The 22,174-nt window shown below is 44.1% G+C and overlaps 1 protein-coding gene across 1 annotated transcript; it reads left to right on the top strand.

Moving 5' to 3' along the window:
* Positions 1-5,274: 5,274 nt before the first annotated feature.
* On the top strand, positions 5,275-21,755 carry LOC311146319 (uncharacterized protein; the record flags this gene model as incomplete). Its single annotated transcript, XM_084182808.1, has 8 exons — positions 5,275-5,377; positions 6,402-6,477; positions 7,017-7,111; positions 7,654-7,707; positions 7,769-7,824; positions 16,074-16,179; positions 16,480-16,626; positions 19,959-21,755. Exons 1-8 carry the CDS (start codon positions 5,363-5,365, stop codon positions 21,753-21,755), a joined length of 2,346 nt encoding a protein of 781 aa, XP_084038934.1. The 5' UTR covers positions 5,275-5,362.
* Between the last annotated feature and the right edge of the window lie 419 nt (positions 21,756-22,174).

Below are 22,174 nucleotides of genomic sequence, written 5' to 3'. Positions count from 1 at the left end.
CTTGTCCAACCAAGCGTAAGGATGCTCAGTCGGTTGCCAAGTTCTTATGTAAAGAAGTCATAAGCAGGTGGGGATTACCCGATCGAATATCCTCAGACAATGGAAGAGAATTTGTGGATAAAACAGTAAAATTGATGTTGCAAAAATTGGGAATTAAGCAACGTCTTGGAGCAGTTTATCACCCACAAAGTCAGGGGATGTGTGAAAGAATGAACGGTGTCTTGAAGAACCGCATTGTGAAGATTTGTCAACATACAGGTCTAAACTGGATAGCGGCGCTTCCTTTAGCACTAATGGTGTGTCGCTCAAGTGAGCTACGTGATTTACGTATGACACCCCATGAGTTGTTAACAGGAAGAAGGATGCCAACGCCTTGTTTACGAACAAGTGGAAAGGGTCCAAGCTTGGCCCTGTTGGACGATGAAATGAGAGCGTACGTTACATATATGGCCAATTTTCATAAAAAGTTGTCCACATATGTTTCTGACAGGCAAAGACAAGAAGAGGTGCAGAAGGAGCTTGAGGAGGATAGGAGGAATACAGTACAACCGGGAGACAAAGTATTCGTAAAGGTATTCAGAAGGAAGTGGTATAACGAACGCCGTGAAGGACCATTTGAAGTGGTTCGTAGTACTGGAACAGCTGTCCAGGTTAAGGGGTCTCCTACGTGGTATCATTTGTCACATTGTGTTAAAGCACCTCCAGAAGAGGGGCCACGCGTAGAGAGAGAGGATGGAGATAGGGGAGAACAGGAAGAGGGAGAGATTGTCAATGTTGGGGTTAACATTGATACTGGTGACACTTCTGATGATGCCAGAGATGACTATGCAGGGGGTGGAAAGGAAGGAGGATTTGGGGAAATTGATTTCCAATACGTCCCAAAAGCAACAGGGAATAGTTCAGCGGGATGTGAAGCACCAAATATCACCAAGGGCAACTCTGTTAAAGGAGAAGCTAGTGATTCGGTTGGACAAAATAGGCCTAGACCAGTTAGGAGAAAAGTCAGACCAAAACGTTACGAAGACTAGGAATGTAGTAACAACAATAACACCAACACGTCAGTCTGTGATAACAACAGTGGGAAACAATTTAACTCTTTCAACATTGATAGTTGTTAAAGACATAAATGTATCGCATTCAATTACAAGGGAACCAATAGTGCCAGCAACTAAATCAACTACTTTAATGGTAACTTTGGAAGGATTTAATGGGACGACGGCAATAACAAATGTAGGAGGTATGATACCGACACCAACAACTTTTCTAAAAGTAAACGATGTAACAGCAATGACTCAGCAAATAGGGGTAGAAAACAATCTAGGTTCATCTGAAATAGTACAGGATAATATAATGAAAGTACAGGAGGAGTTCTTTGGGGTCAACTTAACCTCAGAAGATACATCGGATCAATACCGCTCGGTAGAGAAAAGAGACGCTAAATGGAAAGCATATGGTTTTGATTCGGCTGTTTTGAAAATTAAAGATCAATGGGCAGGGAGAAATCTTTGGTTCCAGCAGTTAACTCATGCTGTAAGATCAGTGAGGAATCTTGAGGGTCCATGTCTGTTGAGAATTCCAGCACCAGAGACGTGGGGTTCAATTTTACAGACGATTGCGCAACCATTGTCGGGTGGGTGTCAGGCCTATGCGATGATATGGATGTTGTATCATCAACGGGTATTAAAAGATAAAAACATGTCGTTGTCAATACATTTGTTTAAGCCTAGGAAGAAGTGTTCTTGGTTACGTGAATTTCCCTATGTGAATATGTTGAATGATAAAGAAAGTGAGTTGACAGCGATCCCTGAAGCATTTGAGGTGAGAGCAGCGAGGGCAACGAGTTGTGTTTGTTCTAATAATACAGATGAGGTAAATGGTATGTTCATGGGATTATCCGATTGTGATGATAATATGATGACTTTGAGTAGTGGACAAAAGGCTAAAGCTGACCAATATAATGTAACTTTTTATGCACCAGGTAGTAAGAACGGCAGGACTTTGGTGGTGAGAGATCAATTTTTCACTATGAATGTAACTATTGGGAATTTTAGAGATATTTGGTGGGTTTGTGGTGATAAAGCATATATATTCTTACCCTATGGATGGCAAGGATGTTGTTACATGTCAACGTTGAAGCTTCCATATGAGGTTTTTTCAATTAAAAGAGGAGTAGCACCGACCACAAATCAATCAGAAACTACTGGTGAAAATAGGGTTAAAAGAGACATGGCTCAATTTAATAATCTTGAAGCCTACCATTGGAGAATAAGTCTGGGAGAGAAGTGGGGACTTGGTCTCTTTCCATGGTATGGTGTAACATTCTTAGCAGATCATATTGATAATATTACATATACGTTGCAGGGCTTTGCGAATGAAACAATAAGAGGGTTTAACCTTCTGTCAAATGCTCAAAGAAGTCACAGACTGACGTTGTTGAAACATGACATGGCTCTTGATTATATTTTGGCAAAACAAGGTGGATTATGTTTGGCTATGAATCTGACGGGGGATGATTGTTATACTTTGATTCCAGATAGTTCCGATAATATCACGAGTGTTATAGATGCTTTGAAGAATATAAGGGATGCTTTTGGGAGATCTGAGAAAGCTGGATGGTCAGCGAAGTCTTGGTTGCAAGATCAGTTAGGTCCAATAGGGGCAGTGATGGTTCAGATTTTAATCGCAGCTCTGATAGCATTGTGTGTGATGTTTTGCTTTTGTACTTTGTTACTGACCTTTGCAAAAGCTATGATATTAAGATGGGTTGGTGTTGTGATGCCTGGAGACAACACTCAGATGCCGTTGTTGATTGTTCCTGATCTGGACGAAGATGGACGAGGGGATCTAGATGGACTACTGATGGATAAATATCCTTTTTGATTATTTGATCATTTTACAATGTTTTTTTAAATATTAGTGTGATTGTTAGTATGATTTATGAATCAAGGGGGGAATGGGTTTATGTGATTCATGCATCATTTATATATCAGTTTTATAGTCTTAGTGGATAGTGATGTTTAATTTGAAAGTGTTTTTTGGGAAAGATACTGTTTGGTCTTTTTCTTTTTCTTCCAGAGGCTTTTGGGAGAAAATGTGGAGATTGAAATACTCAAACAAAGACAATATGACTGGAGGAGATGAAACAAGGAGGGTGTGGCTGATTCCATCATCAACAAGAACAAGTCCATTGGAAGGAGACACTACAGGGAGATGAAGTGTAGTGGACTACATTCCAGTGTCTGCAATGAAATATAGACATATTTGATGTGTAATACATAATTGTGTCATATTCTTAGGTATTGATTTTAGTAGAATTATGTTTGATGTTATTGAATGCAGATGAGGATCGTAGATGCTTTTGTTTATTTCGATGGGGTTAGGGACAGAGGGTTACGCAGGGAGAGATTCCCTTTCAGGTCCTATGGGTTGACCAGCCTGAGAGTGGATATTTATGGATAGGATTTTGTTTACATGGGTATTTAATTACATCATAGTTTCAAATGCATTTACATGAGTTATGAGGTTATCTGGAGTACCGACGGTGGTTGCCTGGGGCAGAGGAACGGTGAGAGAATTTTACTGTCTTGATTGATATGGATGGATGGCTGCCGGACAGTTTTTCGCTCTTACACTCCATAGAGATTTCTTCATAATTCATAGTAATGTGTTCACACTTCAGAAACAGTTATTTCATAGAAAGGTATTTAAAGGTTAAAGATACTCAATGGGATAAATTGTTACTGGTCATAATCCTATTGTTGTCGAGACTTTTTAGTTTTGTCTCGAAGGGGGGAATATGTAGTGTATTAAAATTATGTCTTTGTTAAATGTTTTGCATGAAGAAATGGAAGGTTGATTATTGCTATCCAGAGGGAAGGTTTTAGCGTGACGTCACCTATGACAGACAGGAAGGGGGTGGTAAGATACGGGGATTGACCAGTAGAGGGAGCCAGTCAACTCTTGGGCTATATAAAGGGGGGAGCACTGACGAAGAGTTAGAATGCAGCAAGATTTATTTGGGGTCTGATTCTCCGGATATTGTGTCCGTACTTACGCTGGAACCTCGTGGTTTGAATAAAGGCCTTTGAACACGATCCAGTCTAAGGGATTCTTTGATCGACAGCAATACCCACCAGCATTCGACACGATACCACATTACCCTCACCGATTCCACTATACCCAACGCTTTTTTTCACCCATCTTGAAACCACAAATGGATCAGCCAAAAGGCAAGGATCCACTTTTTCCACAAACTTCACTTCTACTGTCACAGACTCATCTTTATCCTGACCCTCTGACTCAGAGTACTTCACCACACCTACCACCTCCGATACGTCACCCCCCCCCCCTTAAAAAACAACAACCTTTATTTAACTAGGCAAGTCAGTTAAGAACAAATTCTTATTTACAATGACGGCCTACACCGGACGACGCTGGGCCAATTGTGCGCCGCCCTATGGGACTCACAATCACGGCCGGTTGTGATACAGACTGGAATCAAACCAGGGGGTCTGTAGTGAAGCCCCAAGCACTGAGATGCAGTGCCTTAAACCGCTGCGCCACTCTCCTCCTGTCTTCAGCTCACTTTGCTTACATTTCCTACCATTCTTCTTTACCAAACCTTCTCCCCGCCATTTTCCCCCCGACTCAAGCTCACAATCTTCCGCCCTCTCTCTCTTAGACCTCCTCTGCCTCTCTTTTTCCTTCCATTCCTCCTCCCCCAGCCAAGTCTCTTTATCCCACAGCTGTCTGTTAGACATCGTCTGTCCTCCACCTTCAGCCACCCGGGTCAGTGACTAGTCGGCCAGAGGAGGAATGTTAGTTTGGCCAGGTTTAAGTAGGGTGGCAGTTGTGATTAAGGAGAGTGAGGACAGGTGTGGAGGCTGATTAGCAATGAGTTGCAGCTGGTGCTTGTTGAGTTAGTTGGGAACTGCATTCAAGGCAACTACTGTAGTTAAGTGTTGCGTTCAAGTCTGGTCCTCTCTCCCGAATTTTTGTTCATTCTTAACACCGTTTATGGTTTAGTTGCTATCAATTCCATATAAAAGTAGTATCCTATTCTTCTTATGTTATCTACAGTGGTAATACAGTAAATGAATGCTTTTAATTTATTAAATCATAGTACACAAACCGAAATTGTTGAAGTTCAGCAGCTACTAGATAGGATGATCACTAAACGCTTTCAGGAGTGTTGTTATTAGCCTACTAAATTGATAAACACTGGTGACGTCAGCTACGCAGTAGCGGTCAGGGCTGGTCCTGCGTGTGCAGAATCAACTTCTTCGAGGGTGAATATCGAGGAGGACACTGACCGGACCGACACTGTACATCGTCTTCGCTGGGTTGAAAACAGAGTTGCAACATGGGCAACGTCCAAGTGAGTCAAGTTTTTGACAGTTTTCTTATAAATGCGTTATCAGCTTTTTGTGAACGCTCTAGGCCTAGTAGCGTATTTGATGCTGCAGTGTAGTCGGGAAGTAAACCAAGGCTGCAACGCATCTTTTAAGTAGGTCTATGAACCACTCGACTGAATCAATAATCTACATGTCGAAGATAATGTCGTTATTTATATTATGTTAGAATGTAGGCCATTTACCTTCATTCTTCCTATCACATTGTTATTGGTTATCAACTCATTTTAATGCTTTAAAATGTTCGTTTTAGAAAATATATGTGAATGGTAGCCTTCATATATGATTTGTGTATGAGTGGAACATAACTTATCCATAAATGGCCTACTGTTTATCATAGCCTGTTTTATATATGTAGGCTATGCAGCAGGCCTATTCATAGGCCTACCATCTGTATAACAAATGAGTGTTAGGAGCGTGGCAGCTTGAGTAGGCTGCTTCTCTCTGGAATTTCCAGAAAGTTCTACTCTCAATGATCAATAAGGCTGCATTGTCTTTGTGGAGGGTGGGCGTGGAAGGGATGCTGAGGCCCTGTAGCTTTGTATCAATATGCAACTGCCCCATGACTCAGCTCACAGAGACTGCACCCTTTACTAGACTAGGAACAGAGAGGGGAATCTAGCCTACTGTACTCAACCATGAAGGAAAATTCTTTCTCACATTACATTTACGTCATTTAGCAGACTCTCTTATCCAGAGCGACTTACAGGAGCAATTAGGGTTAAGTGCCTTGCTCAAGGGCACATCGACAGACTCTGGGATTAGAACCAGCGACCTTTCGGTTACTGACGCTCTTAACCACTAAGCTACCTGCCGCCCCACACATGATCTATACAGAAAAGACTGCATAATTTTAGGATTAATTATGTGGCATAATTATTATAATATTTTTTTAATTGAGACAGATGTATCATGGGAAAGCACATATTTTTGTATATCATGTTATATTAGTGTCATTGGTGTCCTGGTTCTGAACGTTTCCCCATATAGCCAACCATTACCCCCTATGAGGATTTCGATGTCATGGCTGATGTCAAGGCCATCCGCAAATCCTGCAAAGGTTTGGGTAAGTGTATAGACTCGTATATTCCTATTCAAGCATTAATCTAGGTCAAAGGCTATAGGGTTCTCAAATCCGAGCCTGGAGGTCGACAGTACCGACGTTTTTCTCGTCTCCCTAATGAATTGATTAATCAATGTCACTGATTGGCCAGATAGATGTCCCAGCCCAGGTCTGAATCAGTTCCTGATTTAGAGGGGCAGGATGAAAACCAGCAGTACTGAGGATTGGTTCAGGAAACTGTCATTATCTTCCATACAGTCCCTTACATTGGGTCATATTAGCTTGCACATCACTGATGGACGCCTCTATGACATGACATCACCCATCTGATCAGAAATAAAGTGACCTAATCATGATCTATCCACCAATATGAGTCAATTATGCAGCAATGTAAAGATTGTCAGATTATACAATGATAACAGGACAATTGACTGATTTTTATTTATTTGCACTAAATAAATAGATAGTTTGAGCGTCCATGGATCATCGGCTTGCAACCTTATTAATTTGTATTTAAATGTCTTTCTGATTAATCTCCACAGGGACGGATGAGGAGGCCATCATTGAGATCCTGGCCAATCGTTCATCAGCACAGCGCTTGGAAATCAAGCACGCATACTTTGAGAAGTATGACGATGTGAGTCGTTTCTCATCCATAGACTCGTGACGTCAACACATTAAGACCTTTTATATGACATGCAGAGTGCTTTACGACTATAGCATGCTTCATTCGAGTTGTAGGGTAGAAGTACTTTTTGGAGCACAAGATGGATGTCCCAAATGATGAGTTAGTACGGTGAATGAGTGATGGAAATACTAACATGTAAATGTAAAAAAAAAAAAATGGATGTCAATGCCATTGTGCAGAATTTTGCCTTTCCTAGATTTTTCTTAATTCCTTGTGTCCTCTTTGCTTGCCTCCTTGAAATGCATTGGAGTAGGAAAATGTATATAGGAATCGAGGAAAACAACACTTTTTTTTGTTTGTTTAAAGGAGAGTGGAATTCCATTTAGACAGTACAGAAATAGAGGGGAGACCGGACGATGCAGGGATTGAACCCTGATCTCTGGTGGGGAGGCATACATGTGATAGCAGCAGGTGTGTTACCACTATACCACAGGGTTTGCACAAGGAAATCTTTTTGAGACTTGTCTGTTCTATGTATTGTCCATACTAAGGAGTTGGAGGAGGTGTTGAAGAAGGAGCTGACTGGTAGCTTTGAGATGGCCGTCGTGGCCATGCTAGATCCACCCCACATCTACTCTGCCAAGGAGCTGAGGAAGGCCATGAAAGGGGCGGGCACCGACGAGGCTGTTCTGGTGGAGATCCTGTGCACCAGCACCAATCAGGTATGTTATTACTGGACCATTAAACCAATCAAATCAAATGTTATTTGTCACATGCGCCGAATACAACAGGTGTAGACCTTATAGTGAAATGCTTACTTACAATCCCTTAACCAACAGTGCAGTTTTATGAAAAATAAGTGTTAAGTAAAAATAAAATAAAAATAATGAAAGAGCAGCAATAAAATAACAGTAGGGAGGCTATATACAGAGTACTGGTACAGAGTGAATGGCTGAAGACCCAGCTAGCCAGTAACTAGTTAACACCAGATGAAAGGGGAAACATATCTTTGCCATAGATGAATAGGGTAAACTTTTAATTATATTTGCTGACACCCTACAGCAGGGGTGTCAAACTCATTTTAGCTCAGGGGCCACATGGAGGAAAATCTATTCCCAAGTGGGCCGGACCGGAAAAATCATGGTATATATATAACTTAAAAACAACAACTTCAGATTGTTTTCTTTGTTTTAATACAATCAACATACAACATAAAGCTGGAGCCTGAGGACAGTGTGTCCAAAATAGTACAAGCACAACATCACTATTAATCATAAAACACGTCAAGTTTATTTGAAAATTCTAAAGAAAAAGAACACACAAACACACAATGCCTCAGTGATTAACAGAACTGTTTCACAGATCACAGAACTATATCAGGGTGTCATTTCTCAGGCAGAAATGTAGATAAAAATAATGAAATCCTGTTCCCCAAACAAGTGCAAGAACCACAGAGTCAAGAATAGGTTAAATATACAAATAAAATAAAATCAATTAAAAACAATAGCACATCAACATAAAAACATATAAACATAAATCTGAAAGCGTTGCTCAAACTCCCGTAACAGTCCAGTTATTTTATCTTTGAACCGCTTCATGTCTGCCACATGTTGGGTCGCGCACACATTTTTCAGACAGGGGAAGTGAGCTGCATCACCACCGGCAAGTTGCGTCTCCCACAATGACAGCTTCAACTTGAAAGAACGTATGCTGTCATAATACTGCGTGACAACTTTGTTGCGCCCTTGCAGCTGTTTGTTCAAGTTATTCAGGTGCTCTGTAACATCCACCATAAATGCAAGGTCCGGCATCCATTCTGCGGAATGAAATTCTAACACTGGTTTGCCCTTTTCTTCCATGAACTGTTCACTTTCTTCTCGTAAATCAAAGAAACGCCTCAGCACAGCACCTCGGCTTAACCACCTTACCTCAGTGTGGTATGGCAGGCCATAGATGTGGTCTTTCTCTCTGAGAAGGCTGTCAAACTGACGGTGATTCAGGCTTCTGGATCGGATGAAATTAACAGTTTGGATGACCACCTTCATGACGTTATCCATCTTTAATGACTTGCAACACAAAGCCTCCTGGTGCAAAATACAGTGAAAAGTCAAAAAATCACGTCCTCCATTTGCAGATTGCACTTTCTCTCTGAACTTTGTCACAACGCCTGCTTTTTTCCCGATCATTGAGGGCGCACCATCTGTAGCCAGGTTGACAGCGCGGGACCAGTCCACTCCGACCCTGTCCAGCGCGCCGACGAGTGCGGTAAAAATATCAGCTGCTGTCGTTGTATCTGTCATCGGCACCAACTCCATGAACTCCTCGGTGACGGTCAATGTGTCATCAACTCCGCGGATGAAAAAATGGCCAGTTGTGCAACATCTGTAATGTCCGTGCTTTCATCAATTGCAACCGAAAACGCAATAAATGACTTTACTTTTTGCTTCAACTGGCTGTCCAAATCCACTGAAAGATCGGAAATCCTGTCTCCAACTGTGTTTCTTGTCAGGCTGATATTTGCAAAAGCCTGCTGCTTTTCAGGGCACACAATCTCCGCTGTCTTCATCATGCATGTTTTTACAAATTCACCCTCACTAAATGGTTTTGAAGCCACTGCGATTTCATTAGCAATGAGGTAGCTAGCTTTCACTGCAGCGTCACTGATGTCTCGGCTGTGAGTAAACACAGACTGCTGTTTCTTCAGACCCGCCAACAGTTCATTCACCTTCTCTCATCTCCGCTGTCCTTGAAAGTTGTCATATTTGTCGGCATGAAGACTCACATAGTGGCGACGAAGGTTATATTCTTTCAGCACTGCAACATGCTCTGAACACACCAAACATACAGCTTTCCCATTCAATTCCGTGATTAAATAGGATGACCATTTTTCTTGGAACACTCTGCACTCTGCGTCCACTTTTCTCTTTTTTGACAGAGACATATTGGGGCAATGAGGGTGCCAAAGCACATAATGTTAAGAGTAGAAGCCGTAATAAATATCGCGGGCAAAACAAAGTAGCTCATTGGCTGCACGTGCTTGACCTACTTGCTCTGCCCCGGTATAAACAGTTTGCTTGCTTAACACAATTGCTATTGCGCCATCCAGTGGACGCAATTGGAACAGCAGTTTATTTTATTGAAAAATTGCAGCACATTTTTATACTTAAAAAAAAAAAGTTTTTTTTTCTCAATCATCTCGCTGGCCGGATTAAACCCGTTTGCGGGCCTAATCCGGCCCGCGGGCCGTACGTTTGACACCCCTGCCCTACAGTCACATTTTGGCACCAGTAGAGTAGCTATCTAGCTATATAAACCACGCCCACTGAAGTTTTTTATTTATTTTTATTACACAGCAACTTGACAAATATATACAGTATATATATATATATTTTTTTTTTTAGCCACATTGGCGATGAATCAATAATAGTAAAACAATCCCTTAAACAAAAAATAAATAGTTCAAAACAGCATCAAAATATGACATTTAAAACACCATCCAACATCACATACTTACACAGCATTACTACTGACACTAAAAGAACAACATCAACAACGATCATCCATTTTATGAGTGATTTATATGTGATTAAAAGACTAATAAAACGTTTGGACCAAATATGTGAAAAGGATGTAAATAACCAAACTCAAAGATAAAACAAAGATGTTTTCCTTAAACATAATCTATCAAATCTAATCATTATTAAGTCACACACAATACAATATAATGTCAAACAAAAAGTGGTAAAGTTACGATCTTGACAATTGATTGTTAAAACGAGAGGCTGCCTGGATCTTTCATTTGAAGACCCTTGCTCCCTTCGATCTCAACGTAGACTTTGATTTGAAGCCATTCTTGTGTTTTTGCTATCCATTGTAAATGTTTGTAGGCCTGTGTAACCAATCGTATCTATGATCGTATGTTCTATTTATATCTGTAAAGCAACCAATGCTATCAGGCCACACCCGGCCATGATTACAGACACCTGCGTGTGTCCTTTGACACTATATAAACTAGTGACCCGCAGTGTTTGTCATTATACCCTGATGAAGACAGCTGGTCTGACCAAACTTTGGTTATTAAATTATTGCGTCTGAGCTCCTAGAGTGGGAGGCTTTTCTTTTTCAAAAGCTACGACAGCAACATGCTCCTAGAAAGTTCTATGAATGAAATATCTGGATCTGAAGACTGAGGGCCGGTTTCCCAGACACAGATTTGGCCTAGACCTGGACTAAGAAGCATTCTCAATAGAGATTCTTCTCTGCTTTTAAGTCCAGGTCCAGGCCAAGTCTGTGTCTGGGAAAGCCACCGTGCTAGAGCTGGGTCCAGGTTCTACTACCTGTTAGTTAGAGGTGCTGCAGATGAAGTTGAGCTCCTCGGTGTCAGGCAGACTGACCCACTGGTGACGTCCATCTTTCTCTACCGCCCCGGTTCTCCCCGCTCCGGTTTTCCCACAGTCCTCCGTGACGGTCCCGTTTCCCGGAGCCCAGTTGTGGTAGCAGGTGGCCTCTCCACTGACCCAGAACCAGATGTTCAAGGTGCAGGTGTAGCGCAGGCCCAGCCACACATGAGGAGTGGAGGACCTCTTGGCCCTGGCCTCCACCCATCTCTGGATCTCCTCAGAGTGGGCAGAGACCAGGTCGTTGTGGTGCTCTCTGCAGTAGGCCTGGGCATCTTTCCACGTCTTATTCTGATGAATCAGGATCGCCTTATCTGAGAAAAAAAAAAACGAGCCTTTTTTCAAACCTTCACTCTGGGATCCCAGCCATACCATGCATTTGATTTATTCTAGATCTAGCGCACCTGATTCAACTGGTCAACTAATCATCAAGCCCTTGAATAGGTGAATCAGGTGAGCTAGTTAAGGGCTATAACAACATAGTTGAACTGTCTAGGTGTCCCTGAGGAGAGGTGTGAGAAAGGCTGTTATAACACGTTCAGAGGTGTAGCTGTAGTTTTCTCCATAACTCAGCAACATTAGAGATGCCATGAACAGAGGAGAGGGCCACTCACTGTAGTAACAGAAGAAAGGTCGTTCTTCATCACACTTCTGATAACCCCAACGCCCTGAATAGTTCATCAATGTCACAGCACAAGTCTGATTCCCTCCGACGTTATTGGGTTGTCCCTCATGCCAGTTTCTGAATGAGGAGTTACTCTGGTCCGACCACTTCCAGGAGCTTCTGAACAAGCCGATCCACACACAGTGACCATTAGCCAGTCTACATATCTCCTCATTCTCAGTCTGGTTCCTCACACTGGCCAGGTCTGTGTGATGCTCCCTACAGTACATCTGAGCATCTCTCCAAGTCATCAGAGTATTATTAATCAAGTGGAATGTCTTACCAGAACTGTTCAGCCTGTCATAGCAGATAAACACATGTAAATTGTTGCAATTGGATTTATTCCATTGACCACCGTTGCTCATCATCACACAGTCCTCGTTCCTTCTCCCGTTATTTGGTTCGTCTTGGTGCCAGTTGAAATATCTCTCACTGCAATCATTCTCTGACCACTGCCACTCTCCCTTCTTTAACCCTATCCAGGCTGCTTCAGTATAACCACTGTGTACAGTCATCATCTGTCTGGCCAAGTCCTCCACGTTGTCTATGGTGGCCAGGTCAGTGTAGTTATTTCTGCAGTAACTCTGTGCTTCAGTCCAATTCTTATTTTGGTTCACAAAGTGATACTCGTCATGAGGGAGGCATGTTGCAGATGAACAGTATCCTGCTAGACTGCCATATACCTCCACCTCACACAGAGTGAGAATTTTGTCAGTGCCATGGATGATCACACTGACATAGTGTCCCTCCATCTCGTTACACTGGAAGGTCTCGGTATTTCCTGCTGTGATGTTGGAGATGACTGTACATATGCTGTTGTTGTTGCCATTGTTCTCCAGTGAATTACCAATACGGATCTCTGCACCATTGAGCCTCTCAGAAAAGCTGTTTCTGTTGGTGATGACAACAGCAGTCACTTTGTACACATCCAGCAGGTTCACTCTCCACCAGGGGTCGGTCTCCGAATTCGTGTGGGTGCACGATCCTTGGATGGCATTTGGGTTTTTGCTCCCATCAATGGCATTAGAAGCTTTCACATAATTAATATCCGCATCATACAGTGATGACTGAGTGGCCACTCCTTGTAATGCAACATTTACTGTTGAGGTACTGCTCATCTGGGCTAATAACACAACTCATGTTAAAGAGCAGAGAGATAGACTCCACTGCATGGTTAGTGGTGGAGGCTTCATTCAATCATCTGTCTTCTGTCCGCTGTTGGATTTGAAGTTCTCTCTGCGTCTCTCTCACCCCCTCTGTGCATCCGTCACGTTACTTGCCAGTATATCATCCTTTTGTACACAATTAAACTCTTTCATGATTCATATCCTGGTGTGTACAGCCTGCTGTACCTAGCCAGACCTTTTATCTATGCTATGCAAAGCACTGTTTTTAATTAGAGTACATCCTGGTGCTTTTGGTTTTCCACACCATTTTTGGCTTCATGCAAATCATGGATATTTGCATCCCTCTCCTATTCAAGTAGGCTTCTACTCTTTCCGAGAATTGAACCAATGACCGATACTCAGTGACCAAAACCCATTGAGTCAGGGAGATCAACGGAATAGAAAGACGTATTGTAAAAGAAAGATAAATCCATAAGCTCCAAAGAAAAAGGATCAAGTCCAGTCTTACGTCTTCGTAGGGAGGGTAGAAGCCAGTGCTCTTTGTCCCTGAGCCCCCTGGCTACTCATGTCAGATAGTGAAGATCTTTATGTAGTGGATGTGAAACTCATCTGTAGAATGTTGACTGGAGTACATCCGGTCGCATCACCTAACCTGAGATCTAAAAGCCAACTGTTGCTCACAGAGTCTCTTTCTCTGTTGGCTAAGACAGTTGGCTTTTGAGTGGCGTGTTGTTGTGCAGAAGGTTGTGAGTTCCAGCCCTGCTTGGGGCAGAATATAATGCACTCTGTTACACATACAGTGAGGGGGAAAAAGTATTTGATCCCCTGCTGATTTTGTACGTTTGCCCACTGACAAAGTCATGATCAGTCTATAATTTTAATGGGAGGTTTATTTGAACAGTGAGAGACAGAATAACAATAAAACAATTCCAGAAAAACGCATCTCAAAAATGTTATAAATTTATTTGCATTTTAATGAGGGAAATAAGTATTTGACCCCTCTGCAAAACATGACTTAGTACTTGGTGGCAAAAACCTTGTTGGCAATCACAGAGGTCAGACGTTTCTTGTAGTTGGCCACCAAGTTTTAACACATCTCAGGAGGGATTTTGTCCCACTCCTCTTTGCAGATCTTCTCCAAGTCATTAATGTTTCAAGGCTGACGTTTGGCAACTCGAAACTTCAGCTCCCTCCACAGATTTTCTATGGGATTGAGGTCTGGAGACTGGCTAGGCCACTCCAGGACCTTAATGTGCTTCTTCTTGAGCCACTCCTTTGTTGCCTTGGCCGTGTGTTTTGGGTCATTGTCATGCCGGAATACCCATCCACAACCCATTTTTAATGCCCTGGCTGTGGGAAGGAGGTTCTCACCCAAGATTTGACAGTACATGGCCCCGTCCATCATCCCTTTGATGCGGTGAAGTTGTCCTGTCCCCTTAGCAGAAAAACACCCCCAAAGCATAATGTTTCCACCTCCATGTTTGACGGTGGGGATGGTGTTCTTGGGGTCATAGGCAGCATTCCTCCTCCAAACACGACGAGTTGAGTTGACGCCAAAGAGCTCCATTTTGGTCTTATCTGACCACAACACTTTCACCCAGTTCTCCTCTGAATCATTCAGATGTTCATTGGCAAACTTCAGACGGGCCTGTATATGTGCTTTCTTGAACAGGGGGACCTTGCGGGCGCTGCAGGATTTCAGTCCTTCACGGCGTAGTGTGTTACCAATTGTTTTCTTGGTGACTATGGTCCCAGCTGCCTTGAGATCATTGACAAGATCCTCCTGTGTAGTTCTGGGCTGATTCCTCACCGTTCTCATGAACATTGCAAATCCACGAGGTGAGATCTTGCATGGAGCCCCAGGCCGAGGGAGATTGACAGTTATTTTGTGTTTCTTCCATTTGCAAATAATCGCACCAACTGTTGTCACCTTCTCACCAAGCTGCTTGGCGATGGTCTTGTAGCCCATTCCAGCCTTGTGTAGGTCTACAATCTTGTCCCTGACATCCTTGGAGAGCTCTTTGGTATTGGCCATGGTGGAGAGTTTGGAATCTGATTGATTGATTGCTTCTGTGGACAGGTGTCTTTTATACAGGTAACGAGCTGAGATTAGGAGCACACTCTTAAAGGGAGTGCTCCTAATCTCAGCTTGTTACCTGTATAAAAGACACCTGGGAGCCAGAAATCTTTCTGATTGAGAGGGGGTCAAATATTTATTTCCCTCATTAAAATGCTAATCAATTTATAACATTTTTGACACGCGTTTTTCTGGATTTTTTTGTTGTTATTCTGTCTCTCACTGTTCAAATAAACCTCCCATTAAAATGATAGACTGATAATTTCTTTGTCAGTATGCAAACGTACAAAATCAGCAGGGGATCAAATACTTTTTCCCCCTCACTGTAGATAATAGTGTCCTGAAGAAAACCTGTTGGTCTTTATCTGCAGGTTCACTCTCGCCCCTCATTGGCACCCTGACTGGATGCTCATGTTGGTCTTTATCTGAGTGGCGCAGTGGTCTAAGGCACTGCATCGCAGTGCTAACTGTGCCACTAGAGATCCTGGTTTGAATCCAGGCTCTGTCGCAGCCGGACGCGACCGGGAGACTCATGGGCGGCGCACAATTGGCCCAGCGTCGTCCAGGGTAGGGGAGGGAATGGCCGGCAGGGATGTAGCTCAGTTGATAGAGCATGGCGTTTGCAACGCCAGGGTTGTGGGTTTGATTCCCACGGGGGCCCAGTATGAATTTTTTTTTAATTGTAAATGTTGGTCTTTATCTGCAGGTTCACTCTCGCCCCTCAGTGGCACCCTGACTGGATGCTCATGTTGGTCTTCGCTCACACACACCTCACCGTGACTGTGACTTTGGGGCTGCTGCTTGTACCAAAGGTAAACCTGCTCTCCCTCCTTTCACTGAATACATGACCAGTACATTAAACAGCTTCGTACTGTAATTGAACCTCTGGGTATTTCATCTCTTCAGTCCTGTGGAGAACATTTTAAACACTCTCGCTGAGTGGGGAATAAACAGTTCATTTCTCAAGTCTTAGTTAGAAACCTCAGAAGTAGAAAACGTCAAACTTGTCTGTGGGCGACATTTTCATCTCACAAAAGACACGCGCTGTGGAAAAGTGCACCAGAACATTTTAAATAAATATCAATCTGTCTGTTGTTTCCCCCTCTCGTTAGTGTCTGTCCACAGGGATCCAGGCGAGTGATGACATTGCCACTGAAGCCTATGAAGAGGAGCTGGACATGGGCCGCTCCGGGTCCTACCTCAACAGCAGCATCACCTCAGCCTGGAGCGAACACAGCCTGGACCCCGAGGACATACGGGTGAGCAGGGTCCCTCCCTTTCTTTCTCTGTTCTGTAAACTTAATTAGTTTTTTGGGGGGTTTGTAAAAGTTTTAAAAGTTTTAAATGGGTGAAAGACTTCCACAGCCTCCTGATCCACCTTCTCCCTCACATTATCCCTTACCTTTCTCTCTCACCTTCTCCCTCACAAGCCCAGCGCTAAGTCGGCCCTGTTCCAAGTATCACAAGCACCACAAAGTTGGAGGGCAACTCAAGTTTCAAGTTTTCATGTCACGTGCACAAGTACAGTGAAATGCCTTTCTTGCAACCTCTAACCCCAACAATGCAGTAATCAATAACAATGTAATGCTAAAAATAACAAGGTAGAACAAAAACACACAAGATATAAAAATAAGAAGAACAGGATAAAGTAAGTAAGCAAGCATACTATATACAGGGTAAGTTCAAATACCATATTTACAATGTGCAGGGATACTGGAGTGATAGAGGTAGATATGTATAGGGGTAAGGTGACTAGGCATCAGGATATATGATAAACAGAGTAGCAGCAGCGTATATGACGATTGTATGTGAGTGGGTGTGTGTAGAGTCAGTGTACAGTGGGGGAAAAAAGTATTTAGTCAGCCACCAATTGTGCAAGTTCTCCCACTTAAAAAGATGAGAGAGGCCTGTAATTTCCATCATAGGTACACGTCAACTATGACAGACAAAATGAGAAAAAAAAATCCAGAAAATATAGATAATTTGTGGGCAGAACTGAAAAGGCGTGTGCGAGCAAGGAGGCCTACAAACCTGACTCAGTTACACCAGCTCTGTCAGGAGGAATGGGCCAAAATTCACCCAACTTATTGTGGGAAGCTTGTGGAAGGCTACCCGAAACGTTTGACCCAAGTTAAACAATTTAAAGGCAATGCTACCAAATACTAATTGAGTGTATGTAAACTTCTGACCTACTGGGAATGTGATGAAATAAATAAAAGCTGAAATAAATAATTCTCTCTACTATTATTCTGACATTTCACATTCTTAAAATTGAGTGGTGATCCTAACTGACCTAAAACAAGGAATTTTTACTAGGATTAAATGTCAGGAATTGTGAAAAACTGAGTTTAAATGTATTTGGCTAAAGTGTATGTAAATTTCCGATCCAGACTTCCAACTGTAGCTATTTAGCAGTCTCATGGCATGGAGATAGAAACTGTTCAGGAGCCTGTTTGTGTCAGATTTGATGCACTGGTACCGCTTACCATGCAGAGGCAGAGAGAACAGCCTATGGCTTGTGTGGGTTAGTCTAACGATTTTCCGGGCCTTTATAGAGGTCCTGGATGGCAGGGAGTGCAGGGAGCTCAGCCCCAGTGATGTACTGGGCTGTCCGTGCCACCCTCTGTAGCGCCATGCGTTCGAGGGTGGTGCTATTGCCGTACCAAGTAGTGATGCAGCCAATCAAGATGCTCTCAATGGTACAGCTGTAGACATTTGAGGGCCCATGCCAAACCTTTTCAACCTCCTGAGGGGGAATAGGCGCTGTCGTGCCTTCTTCATGACTGTGCACATGTGTGTGGGCCATTTTAATTCTTAGTGATTTGGACACAGAGGAACTTGAAGTTCTCAACCTGCTCCATTGCAGATCACGGCTGTGTCTTCATTTGTAATCCGTAATGGACTGTAGCCCCTGCCACATGCCACATCCAGGGCTTTTGATTGGGGAAGTAGCGAACATTAACTGTGGGGACAATATCGCTGATGCATTTCCTAATGAAGCCGGTGATGGAGGTGGTTAGCTCGTCGACGTTATCGGTGGAGTCCCGAAACATATTCTAGATGGCACTAGCAAAGCAGTCCTGTAGCATCATCTGTGATTCTGGAGACCATTTCTCAACGGAGCGAGTCACTGGTAATTGCTGTTTGAGCTTCTGCTTGTAAACAGGAAGCAGGAGTACGGAGTCATGATCTGATTTGCCGAATGGCGGACGAAGGAGGGCCTTGTATGTTTGCTTGTGGGTAGAATAACAGTGGTCTAGGACTTTATCGCCCCTAGTGGAGAGGGAGATGTGTTGATAGAAGTTGGGCATCACGTCTTAATGACGCAGAATTTAAGTCGACGGCAACATAGCCTCTTGCTTGTTTATAGCCTCGTACAGTTCGTTAAGTGCCAGCTTGTTATTTTTCTTGTCCTGAGGTGGAATGTATACAACATTCACGATAACAGCTGAAAACTCCCTCGGGAGTTAGAAGGGTTGGCATTTGTCCATCAGGTATTCCAAGACGGGTGAACAATGGGTTGACACTTCCACCGCGCTCATGTCAGCACACCAGTGGTTGTTGATGAAGAGGCAAAACCATCCCCCCCTCAATTTCCCCGACTTCACTGTCCTGTCCGCCCGGTGAATGGAGAATCCATCTAGTTGGATAGCCATGGGGGTTACTTGTCCGAGAGCCATGCTTCAGAAAAGCTGAGAATATTGCAGTTTCGAGAGTCCCGTTGGTAGCAAATCCGCGATCGGAGGTCATCCATCTTATTATCAAGTGATTGGCCAGTAGAATGGAGGGAAGAGGTGGCCGGTCCTCCCTTCTCCTTAATCCCACCAGGATCCCCCCTCTCTTGCCTTTGTAACGTCAGCGTTTCCTCTTGGGTAGCCTGAAAATTGGGTCGGAATTACAGAAAGAGTCCAGGGCAGATGAGTCAAAGTTGAAGCATGAATTGTGGTAAGTAACTGCTGATCTGATGTTAAAAAGTTATTGTCGGTTGTAAGAAATTATATCGGATACATTTAGAGAAAATAAAGTTAAATAAATGACAAAAGAATCACAAAATAGCAAAGTTGGGTCGGCTTGCAAAACAGCTGCCATCCAGTACGGCGCCAAGATTTTCACCTTACAGTGTAGAGACTGGTTAGATGAAGCACCCATTTGCTGTTTTGTTTGGGAACATTTGGAATTGTAAATAATTTGTGATACAAATGTAATTTGTATAGCGCTTTTCATTACAAATAAATATGCAGCTGTCTAGATTTGATAAAATGGCGATGGTGTCCGGTTTGGTTTTGATGTATACTTGAGTATCAGCAAAGCAGTGAAAGTTGATGTTGTAATGTCTGAGGAGTTGGGTGAGTGAGAGCATGTAGATTAAAAACAGGATTGGCCCCAACACTGAACCCTGTGGGAAGTCGCTACCTTGTGGCAACGTTGTAGTCTGTCAAGGAACTGGACCATGGTTAGTTTAGTGTCTATGATGTCAGAATATGTCTCTAGAGCAACAACAACAAAAAACTCGCATTGAACAAGCAATATGTTTTCTCATCCACTTCCTTCTCTCTATCTCTCCCAACCCATCCCTCTGTCACCATTGTAGGACGAGCTCAAGAAGCTTTACGCCCAACTGGAGGTCTACAAGCGCAAGAAGATGCTGGCCAACAACCCACACCTGCAGAAGAAGCGCAGCTCCAAGAAAGGCCTGGGCCTTTCTCTCATGAGGCGCATCACTGAGATCCCAGAGACCTTGCACCGGCATGGCAGCCGCGAGGAACGTGTCGGTAGCGAGCACGGGAGCAACCGCAGCACCCTTCGACGGAACCCCTTCGACTCGTCCCACTCAGGTCACAAGTCCAGGGAAGACTCTCTGAAGAACAAGGTTCTGGGCCTGAAGAAGTCACACAGCTACGACCACGTTTGTGACCAAGCTGAGGAAACTGCCGGCGGAGTGGGCTCTGGTGGGGACAAAATGGCCACCGGCGAGGGTTCCTTGCTGGGATCTCTCATTAGGAGGCAGGTTAAGAAGTCACCAGAGCCTGCCCCAAAGGTGGAACTGGCCGAGTCAGTACCCTTGGTCTGCAAGTCGGCCAGCGCGCACAACTTCACAGTGGACAAAAAGCCCATTCAGCTGAGGACGTCCATCATGCAGAAGTCGCTGAGTGTCATCACCAGTGCCAAAGAGAAGATGCCTGGTCTCACCAACAAGACCAATAGCGCGGAGGATGCCAGCAAGAAGGGACTCAAGGGGCGCGATGGGAGGATGCTGTCTGAGGTGGACGAGATGGAGTGTTATCCTAAGATGATCATCAGCCAGTCGGTAGAGTACTCCAGGACGCCCATGGCCAAGATGGGCATCATGAAGCAGCAGGTGAGTGGCAGCCAGCCGTCCATCAATACAGAGCCGGGGAGAAACCTGTATGACCTCTCTGAGGTGTGCTCTTGGGATGTGGAGGACCCCCCAACCCCCTCAGAAGGAAGGTCCCAGAAGCATGTGTCCATTGCTCCAGGAGAGACCACCACGGTCCACAGGGTTGATGGTGGTGGTGGTGGTGGCACGGTTAGCACCAAGGGCAGTCGCTCCCAACAGAAGCAGCAGAGGGCCGCGGGGCAATCGCCTGCAGGCCGACAGCGCTCCAAAGACAAGGGGGGTGAACGAGATGAGGCCAGAGAAACAAGGAAGCCCAGGTCTCCCAGATCTCCGCTCCCACTCAAACCGGAGGTGTGCCCCTGGGCCTTTGAGGAGCAGCCAGTGTTGGGAGGCGATTCAGATTCCATCTCCCCAGAGAGGATCAGACATAAGAAGAGCGTCACACCCACTGATGGGAAGCCCAAGATCCTCCACTCAGACTACTCCAAATCCACAGGGAGTCTGCTACAGCCGCCCACCCTGATGGTGGACATCTGTCCCTGGGACTACAATGAAGCCCCAGCCCCGCCCTCCCCCAGCCAGGAGAAGACCTGCTCCAGCCCCACCCCTCACTCCAAGCGGAAACGAAAAGGCTCGTGCTCCTCCAAAGAAAGGGGAGAGAGGGGTGAGAGAGCGAAAGGAGGAAGGGACAGGGAGGAAGAGAAGCAGCACAGGTCAAAGAGCAAGGAGAGCTCCTCCAGCAGGCCCTCGGAAAGACGACGTGTCAGCCAGTCATCAGAGGGTGGTCCGGTCACCGTGCCAACATCCGGGAGACGGAGGAGCTCGATGAGAGACCCGGAGGCGTCGGAGATCAAGAGAGCGGAGGCGTGCCCGTGGGAGGTAGAGGACGCACATGCCAGCGTAGCACAGACTTCTCCAGCGCAAGAAAACTCTCTGAGTTCTAATTACAAACAACCCGTAAGCACTGCTAAAAGGGTTGACGTTTGCCCCTGGGATTTTGAAGACAATGGGTCAGAGAAAAGTGCATGATAATCAAAATGATAGACTATATGTTTTGTATTCACGGCTCAAAAGTAAACTAGGTTTTAAAGATAAGGGTGGAGAAAACCTTTTTTGCACAAGTTGCCCTGTGGTTATGTCAAAAGAAAAACATGACACTACGGTCTGTTAAAGCATTCCAAACAAAGTATTTGTTGAATTACAAAGTTGTGTTGTTAGTTGTGCAATTATGCAGCTTAAAGTCACTTTATCCGCAATGTAGAGAAATGTTTAGTCGGCACTATTTGCTTGTACATTTGCTCAGTTTGCATTTGTGCGCGTTTTGTCACACTCTTCAATACATTAAATAAATCCTTACTGCCGTGAGGGAATTTACACTGAATTAATTAGACAACAATCGGATTTAGACTGCTTTGTACGAGAACGTGGGACTGATTTAACCAGCCCAT

Source organism: Coregonus lavaretus (genome assembly GCF_964263955.1).
Source record: "Coregonus lavaretus genome assembly, chromosome: 19".
Lineage (NCBI taxonomy): Eukaryota > Metazoa > Chordata > Actinopteri > Salmoniformes > Salmonidae > Coregonus > Coregonus lavaretus.
The sequence above is the reverse complement of the archived record's forward strand: the minus strand, read 5'-3'. Positions and strand labels throughout refer to the sequence as shown.